General features: G+C 43.3%; 1 protein-coding gene across 1 annotated transcript in view; it reads right to left on the bottom strand.

The window, feature by feature from the left end:
- SARC_05475 (hypothetical protein) overlaps positions 1 to 9024 on the bottom strand; it is a 12344-nt gene extending 3320 nt beyond the window's left edge. Inside the window, exons 1-10 of the mRNA XM_014300660.1 lie at positions 8912 to 9024; positions 7442 to 7583; positions 6618 to 6910; positions 5665 to 5834; positions 4429 to 4563; positions 3727 to 3890; positions 2617 to 2798; positions 1491 to 1677; positions 1042 to 1181; positions 116 to 472 (exon numbers count right to left, since the gene is read on the bottom strand). Of these exons, the coding sequence (XP_014156135.1) occupies positions 116 to 472; positions 1042 to 1181; positions 1491 to 1677; positions 2617 to 2798; positions 3727 to 3890; positions 4429 to 4563; positions 5665 to 5834; positions 6618 to 6910; positions 7442 to 7583; positions 8912 to 8976 (1835 nt within the window). The 5' untranslated portion in view covers positions 8977 to 9024. The remainder of the gene's footprint in view (positions 1 to 115; positions 473 to 1041; positions 1182 to 1490; positions 1678 to 2616; positions 2799 to 3726; positions 3891 to 4428; positions 4564 to 5664; positions 5835 to 6617; positions 6911 to 7441; positions 7584 to 8911) is intronic.
- Positions 9025 to 9864: the final 840 nt, after the last annotated feature.

Below are 9864 nucleotides of genomic sequence, written 5' to 3'. Positions count from 1 at the left end.
TACGCACACACACACGCACAAACACACATATATTTATATACATATGTAAACACACACACACACACACACACACACGCACACACACGCACACACACACACACATATATATATATACCTGTAGTCATTGAAGTCCCCAGTTATCGGTCCGAACGTTCCGTTGATCGCATGAGGTCTCCCATAACCGTAACCGTGGTTAATCTGTGGGTTGTGTCCAGTTGTGCCGTAGCTTTGTGTACTGTGCATGGAATGTGGCATACCATACCCCTGGTTACCATGGTTACCGCGTGTGTATCCCTGATTAGAACCATATGCGTTTGCGTCTGGATGTCCGTAGGTATCTGGGGTGGCTCCGACATTTATACCTACCGCGTTCCCGCCTAAAATCATGCCCATATTTAGGTTAGTACCATTTTCAGCGCCCGAACCGCGACCTCGACCCCTGGCTGCTGATGCTGTCACTCGGCTCAACAGACTACGCAGTGAATGTGATATTGACTATAATGAGATACGGTCGACATGTGATTTGCGACATGTGATTTGCGACATCGACACGTGATCCACCAATTGAAACAATTCATGTACCGCACGATAGCTAAACAAGCTGTGTTGAATTACGACATAGTATACGAGTATTCGAGCAGTTATATATACCCGAAACACACCAGGTGTAGATACTGATGACTAACTATATACACCTGGTACACTATATGCGAACTCTGATTAAACAAGTGCACAATAATAACTAGTTCATAATCTATCTTAGAGACAGGTGTGTGGAGGTACAAACTCAAAAGGCTCAATAACTGGGTGTGCTCCAAAAAACCATCATCCTCACACACTACGTACATCTATCTGCGTAGACATACAACACACACACACACACCCACACCCCACACACAGTAGACATATACAACACACACACACAGTAGACATACAACACACAGCACACACACACACACACACACACCCATACCCACACACACCCCTACACACACACACAGTAGACATATACAACACACACACACCCAACCACCCACCCACCTAGGTATAGCTGTGCGGATGTATATTACAAGTGCGCTGAGGGACGGGGGCCGTTTGCTGCTGGCATTCTCTTCGTTCGCCAATTCATCACTGATGTGTGACGGAGCACTGGAGTCGTTGTTGGCCAATACTATGGCATTCTATATAGCGGGTGTGGACAAACGCGTAGAATAAACGTTAAATTCAGACGATAGGATTGGGTGGACAAAGATATGCGTTGAGATTTGGCACAAATATGTATGTGATTGATATCTGCATTTTTTTCACATGAATAAGAGTTCAGCTCGTGTGAGAGAATGCATTGAGGTCCACTGATAAAAAGACACAAGACACAAGACACACAAGTCACAAGTCCCAAGTCACACACGCACACACACACACACACACATATATATATATACAGATATACACATACATATACAGATACATGTATTCATTTACGTACATACCTGAAGGTTTGGTGATAGTAACGGCATGATCTGTGCAGTATCGCGGCTCTGCTTCGCAACCTTGACAACACTGCGCAGATACGACACCAGACTCAGACAGATGTCACGCACATCACACTCCACCGCCGCAATGACAGCCGCGTCGACGACTTGCGGCGACTGTACATCCCGCATTCTGTAGTCAAGGCTGTGGTGTGGTAGGTAAAAGCGGAGAGTAGGTATTGAAATTCGGAGAGTACTAATTCACATCCGTACGTTAACACGTGATGCAGGGATGCGTACGATAGTCGACTGTCTGTTGCAGAGAAGGCCTTTACACACTTGTAAACCCGCAGGTAATTGTAACCGAGTGACACAGATACATAGATAACACCTCTAAGTAAGTGGACATTCGATTTGGCCAGAGCTGAAAATAGGGATACAATGCGTAGAGCACGCCAATATCAATACACACACTCATAAAGCCCTAAAACCTCAATTAGCTGTTGATAAAAACACAGCAGGATCCATACACACACTCGTATGTACATAGTCATAGCTCAAGTAAACTCTGATCTGAGCGATCTATAACATATGGTCCGATTCAACTCTTCGTATATACACCTGCAGAACTACATACCCAATTTCCATACCTCTGTTTTCTCGGTTGAGCATGCAACACCGATACATACACGTAAAAAATGTATACATGAAAATATATATAAAGAAAGTACTATATATATATATATATATATATATATACTGCCTGTAGACATATGAGCAAATATGGTCCAATCACGGTTCCGTCAGAAACCTAATTGCACACACACACATACACCACTTGATAAACACCGCAATGTCACCACCAGTTCTTCTGTGCAGGCGGTAGAGTAAGCCACACGCGGCATCCACCGCAGATACACAACACACACGTGTACGTCCACGCACAACCATATGTACATATCCATCTAAACATGTCTAAACCAGTCCATATACCCGTACATTCGCATATGCCCCCCCCCTTACACCCACAAGGATACGTACACACACTAAGTATACCTACCTCGATGCCTCCCTGGGCTCGACTGTACTGGTGACACACACACACACACAAGGATACGTAACGCACACTTATAGCTATACCTACCTCGATGTCTCCCTGGGCTCGACTGTACTGGTGACAGGGTACGCCATACGCGACTTCCACCTCGAGGGCACGGCAAACCGCACCAGACAACCCAACAAGTGCTTATGAAACACCAAGGCACTATCACCTAACCTACGCGTGAACTCAGCCGCATCGGCAGACAGGCGATAGAAGATGCCCACCTGAGGGGAGGAGAAGGTGAGGCAGAGGGAGGGGTCAATGATTCAGTGTATAGGCTGTGTATATGTACGTGTATGTGTATGCGTGTATGTGTGTGTGTTTACAGATAGGCAGACAGATAAATATATGTATATACATCGATAACTATATATACTTTTCTACTTATATGTGGATGTGTGTGTGCGTGTGTTCACAGATAGACAGACAGATTTATATATGTAGGTACATCGAAAAGTATACATACTTCTCAACTTTGTGTGTGTGTGCTCACAGATAGACAGAGAGATTTATATATATATATATACATCGAGAAGTATACATGCTTCTCTACTTATATGTATATATATATATATATATATGTGTGTATGTGTGTGTGTATTTATGTGTGTGTGTGTATGAATGTGTGTGTGTGTGTGTATGTGTATGTATGTATTGTATGTATGTATGTATGTGTATGTGTGTATGTGTGTGTGTGTGTGTGTGTGTGTGTGTATGTGTGTGTTTACAGATAGACGGACAGATTCATATCGAGAACTATAAATACCCGATGCCCTGTGTACCGTAGCACACAACAGCACCCTACAGCGTGTAAGACAGTTCTCTTGGGCTCATAGATACAGACAGCGTCCTGACAATCTATTTTTAGAACTTCTGTACGCGTTTGCACGCGCATCGCGTTTATTATACATGTTTTGGAATATACATCTGTCTCGTATTCATGACTGAAACTCCCTTCTCAGGTTCAAGATCACATGTGTATACGTGAACACACCACCATATAAGCACCCCACATCACTAACACACCTGCAACCACCCGTTACAGGGTATAGGGGTTTAGGGTTTTTAGAGCACACGTTTAATTACCGATGTCAGGGTACAGGGTTCTTAGGGCACACGTTTGAACTTACACATGTATGTGCATGTGCATACCGTCAGCTTGATCTCCTCGAGCACGTGTGGGGTGAGTCTGGCGGTGGGCGAGGAGTGTGCGCCACCCCTCAACACACTCAGAAACAACTCCTTCTTCACAGCTACACAGTCCAACGCCTCAGCCACGGCAAAGACATTCTCACGACCCACCGACGTAAGGATACCTGCGAGAACCCACAGATGGTATAGTTAGGTAAGTGAGTAACTAAGGGTATACGCACATGGTTGTTAAGGGTGTATAAATAAGAAAATACTTGACAAATACACACGTAGGAGTAGAGTGTAGGCAATCTCTCGCCCTCGCGAGAGTCCGTGTTGTTTACTATCAGGATTAGTAAAGGGTTTAGGGTTCAGGGTTTAGTTAGTAGTAACTAAAAACCCCTTGGGGGTTTTAATATACACAGTCTGTTTGTATGTGCGCGTGCATGGGTGAGTGTAGCATAGGGGGCGACGGCACGGATCTTGATACCGTGTCTTCATATATATATTCTGTCAGCCTATGTACGAGAGGATACCAGCAAGAGTCACACACACAAATACACACACACACACACACACACACATATATACATATATATATGCATGTATATGTGATGTATATGTATACGCACATGCACATGCATATGTATATGTACATGTACAGGTACATGTAGGTATCTGTATATGTATATGGATATGCATATGTGAGTGTGCGTATCATACCTCCAATAAGACGTAAGGCCCAAAGAACGACGCGGCGCTCGCGATCGGCACGTGATCCAAACGACTGGTCTGTTTCGTCTGTGTGTAGTGGCGACTCTTGCAGACACGTGAAAGTGGACAATCGACGTAACATACCTGGACAAATGTTAGTATGGACAAATGAAGTATGGACAAAAGAAGTACGGACAAAAGAAGTATGGACAAATGGAAGTATGGACTAAAGAAGTATGGATAAATGGAAGTATGGACAGAAGAAGTACTGGAAACACGTGGCTCCATAAGTATGCCTATACAAACACATACACTCACGTATAGTCTATGCACGCATGGGAAAAGGAAGATGTAGCTCTAGTTCTGTATACATACATGCGCAGCGGCCCCTTTCGCAGCGCATGAGTAGTTATGATTGTATAAAGTACGTTGAAACGCAATCATCACATATAGAGTATGAGTAGCTATGGATGTATAAAATACGTTGAAACGCAATCATCATATGTAGAGAAGGAGTAGATATGGATGTATATAAAAGGTTGAAACGCAATCATCATATGTAGAGCATGAGTAGTTAGGATGTGTAAGTACGTTGAGACGCAATCACCATACGTTGAAACGCAATCACCATACGTTGAAACGCAATCATCATATGTAGGGCAAGAGTAGTTATGGATGTGTAAGTACGTTGAAACGCAATCATCATACGTAGAGCATGAGTAGTTATGGATGTGTATAATAAGTTGAAACGCAATCATCATATGTAGAGCATAAGTAGTTATGGATGTGTAAAGTACGTTGGAACGCAATCATCATACGTAGAGCATGAGTAGTTATGGATGTATAAAGCATATGTAGGGCAAGAGTAGTTATGGATGTTTAAGTACGTTGGAACGCAATCATCATACGCAGAGCATGAGTAGTTATGAATGTATATAATACGTTGAAACGCAATCATCATAAGCAGAGCATGAGTAGTTATGGATGTATATAATACGTTGAAACGCAATCCTCATATGTAGAGCATGAGTAGTTATGGATGTATATAATACGTTGAAACGCAATCATCATTTGTAGAGCATGAGTAGTTATGGATGTGTAAAGTACGTTGAAACGCAATCATCATTTTCCAAACTCTCTCACACATACATACTACACACACACACATACACACATAACAGACACTCAATCACACGCACACACACATAACACACACTAACACATACATAACACACACTCACATACCACTAGCCACAAGGGCGGCCGCACCCTCTTTGACACTCGCCACAAGCACAAGGAAGGACATCTTAGCCTCGTAGCTGTAGATGGGCAGCAGTGATCCCGAGTGCGTGTGTAGTGCACGCGACACCTCCACGTCGGCGTGCTTGAGAATGCCCACAAAGTGATCCAGGAATCTGCGCACATGCCCATGCATGTGAGTGAGAGTGCGTGAGTGTATATGCATGTATGTGTGTGAGTGAGTGAGTGTACATGCATGTGAGTGAGAGTGCGTGAGTGTATATGCATGTGTGTGAGAGTGAGTGAAAGGGTGTATATGCATGTGTGTGTGTGAGTATGCATGTGTGAGAGAGTGAGTGAAAGGGTGCACATGCATGTGTGTGAGTCTGTGAGTGAGTGTACATGCATGTGAGTGAGAGTGCGTGAGTTTATATGCATGTGTGTGAGAGTGAGTGAAAGGGTGCACATGCATGTGTGTGTGTGAGTGAGTGAGTGTACATGCATGTGAGTGAGAGTGCGTGAGTGTATATGCATGTGTGTGAGAGTGAGTGAAAGGTGCACATGCATGAGTGTGTGAGAGTTGGTGAGTGTATATGCATGGGTGTATGTGAGTGATTGAGTGCACATGCATGTGTATGTGTGAGTGAGTGTGAGTGGCGGCAGGGGGTGTGGACGGTGAGAGAGGCGAGTGAGTGGGTTTGGGATAGTACATCTGCATGGGGAAGAGATGGGTGGTCTCGCTAAAAGAGGTGAGTTCGAAGGAGTCACGGGATGAGTGCCTAGAGTTGCGTATTGGTAGATATACACACACGTAGAAAGGGAAATCATCAGACCATGCCTATATCAGATAATAAGGGTTTCATATATATATTTATATATATATATATATATAATCAATAGATACCTGTATATCACACACACACAACCCTACAGAACATGCATGTGTCCACCCTCCTTACCCGTGCTGTGATAGGCTCTCCATCCATCTATTGGGGTCGCTCTTGAGCAGTCTGCCCATCAGCGCCACTCCCATACTCTTACAACTGCCATTGCCACTCATGGCATCCGTAGCCACCACGGGGATCAGACGGAACATAAGGCTTTCAGAGGGTAGTAGTAAGGTATTGGTAACACTGACCATCGCCTCGTTGCCACGGTTACGGGAGCTGTGCGTGCCGTGCCGCGACGAACCCGAGTCCTTGGCAAAGCTTATGAGATTGAGCAGCGTCGTGTACAGACATGAACGGGTGGACTACAGGGGAGGGAGAGAGATAGGTGTAGCTTAGTCTGAATATGAATAGGGTTTAGGGTTTAAAACCCTGAAAACCCGTGCCCGCTCAGGTGAGATCAGGTGATGAATGCCACACATGTACAACGCAACTAACGAACACACATTCTACACAGATGGCACACGCCCCTAGAATAGCGTATCACACGCACACACAGACGTACCTGAGAGATTATTCTGTCCATAAGAGCGTATCACACACACACACAGACGTATCACACGCACACACAGGCGTACCTGAGAGGATATTTTGTCTATAAGAGCGTATCACACGCACACAGACGTACCTGAGCAGTTATTCTGTCTATAGGAGCATAACACACGCACACACAAACTTACCTGAGAGGATATCTTGTCTATAAGCGCATATCACAAACATACACAAACGTACCTGAGAGGTTATCTTGTCTATACGAGCATATCACACGCACACACAAACGTACCTGAGAGGTTATCTTGTCTATAAGAGCGTATCACACGCACACACAAACGTACCTGAGAGGTTATCTTGTCGACCAACACACGCACAATGGCGTCCATGGCCTCTAGTATTTGATACACTGGCACTTGTCCCACGTGTTGTGCGTGACGCTTCGCTTCAGCGGCGGCCTGTGCCAACCCCTGCAGCTTTATACTCCTGTGTAGTGATGGTAGCACGTGTATATGAGTGGGATGATGATAGTAACATGTGTGTATGAGTGTGATGATGATAGCAACACGTGTATATGAGTGGGATGATGATAGTAGCACGTGTATATGGGTGGGATGGAGATAGTAACATGTGTATATGAGTGGGATGGAGATAGTATCATGTGGATATGAGTTTGATGCTGATAGTAACATGTGCATATGAATGTGATGATGATAGTAACGTGTGTATATGAGTGCGATGATGATAACAACACGCTGGTGTGTTGGTGTGTACAAGTGTGCACGCGTCAGTGATCCGATAGAACTTATGAAAACCCTTAAACCCTAAAACATTTAAACCGGGCCAATCCATTCAGTTGTATACTCTCACCAGAAAATTGTATGTACATACATACACATCTAAATACATACACATGTACATACATACACATGTACCTACAAATACATCGGCATGTATGCTGCATGCTTTGCTCAATAATTAGAACCTGCAAGTACATTGCAGACGTACTTATGTGCACGTGTACACACCACTGAAACGCCGTAGTGCCCTATGGCGTAACCAACAAACTGGAAAGCCTCCGCAGTAGCTGTATTGAACCTTGCCAATAGATACTCCAATTCCACTTTACAGACGGAGAGATAGCAATGTGTCTCCCTGGGGCTCTTACACTATAGCACACATACATACATAACGCAAACCTTCTCATAGTTAGGTTCCATACAACACACAAGTTAGGTTCCATATAGAAATGTATAGGGATACCTGCCTTCGCCCAAGACATGTAGAAAAGCACACGGACAGGGTTGTAAGGTTGCAGGGTTTTAACACAGCTTGCTGTGAGATATGTATGTCGTGGTGATATGCACATACTTTCAAAGCGCACACACACATTCACTCAGATTAATATCCATATTATCTACCACCGCCATTTCTGGTATTTGTACATGTTCATGCACTAAACCCTAAACCCTAAAACCACATCCAAACGACCTAACAACGACATATGTAAATACACATACGTTCGGAAAAATAGGCACGTTTGTAGATCCACACGACTACTTACCTACTTGCAGCCGCAAACAGCAAGGCCAACAGATAAAACTACGTGTGCCAACAACACAGTACACTATCTGATGAGCGAGTCCAAGACTGCAATAGTAGACCGGCCACAAAACCCTAAAACCCTAAAAATACAAAACCCTGAAACTATAAAACTCTAAAACTAAAACTACGCAACCCTAAAACTACAAAACCCTAGTACCACCAAAACCTAAACTACAAATCGAAAAAACTACGCAACCCTAAAACATTACCTGAGCTTGTCTGAGACCGCAACAGCAGAACGGCCACACGCTTCGGCTAAGGTGTAGTCATCCATCTTAACCAACAGACCACTCAGCAGATCAAAGAGAGTGACAAAGGCATTCTGAGCATGGAGTGTTATAGATGAGATATAAACAGACCACTCAGCAGAACAAAGAGAGTGACAAAGGCATTCTGCGAATGCAGTGTTATAGATGAGATATAGACAGACCACTCAGCAGATCAAAGAGAGTGACAAAGGCATTCTAGATGAGATATAAACTGACCACTCAGCAGATCAAAGACAGTGACAAAAGCATTCTGCGCATGGAGTGTTATAGATGAGATATAAAAGACCACTCAGCAGATCAAAGACAGTGCCAAAGGCATTCTGCGCATGCTGGGGCGGGTGAGAGGAGGCGAGTGGTATACATGAGGTAAAGGAATCATCTACAGTACAATGAAGGGAAGACCTTGTGGAAACACCCTAAAACCCTAAAGAGAGTATGAGACATAAAACCCTAAATGATTAAAAAAAACGCCGTAAAGAACTCAAAACCCTAAAAAGTGTGGTAAACCCCTAAAACCCTGAACGATAAATGACATACATCAAAACCCTAAGACTCTAAACAGTGTATGGCATACGAGCACACGATTGAACCCCATCTCGTGTGGCCGTGCAATTGCAGAAGTCAACCACACACCTCATCTTCTCACACACTGTGTCGTGCGCAGAGACACACCTATCAGCAATTGATAAGCACCTCTTGCAGACTGCCACAGTACAGTTATATATATACATATATACATACATATATATAGATATAGATATAGATATAGATATATATATATATATATATATATATATATATATATATATATATATATATATATATATATATATATATATATATATATATATATATATATATATATATATATATATATATATATATATAGTATA

Source organism: Sphaeroforma arctica (genome assembly GCF_001186125.1).
Source record: "Sphaeroforma arctica JP610 unplaced genomic scaffold supercont1.351, whole genome shotgun sequence".
Lineage (NCBI taxonomy): Eukaryota > Ichthyosporea > Ichthyophonida > Sphaeroforma > Sphaeroforma arctica.
The sequence above is the reverse complement of the archived record's forward strand: the minus strand, read 5'-3'. Positions and strand labels throughout refer to the sequence as shown.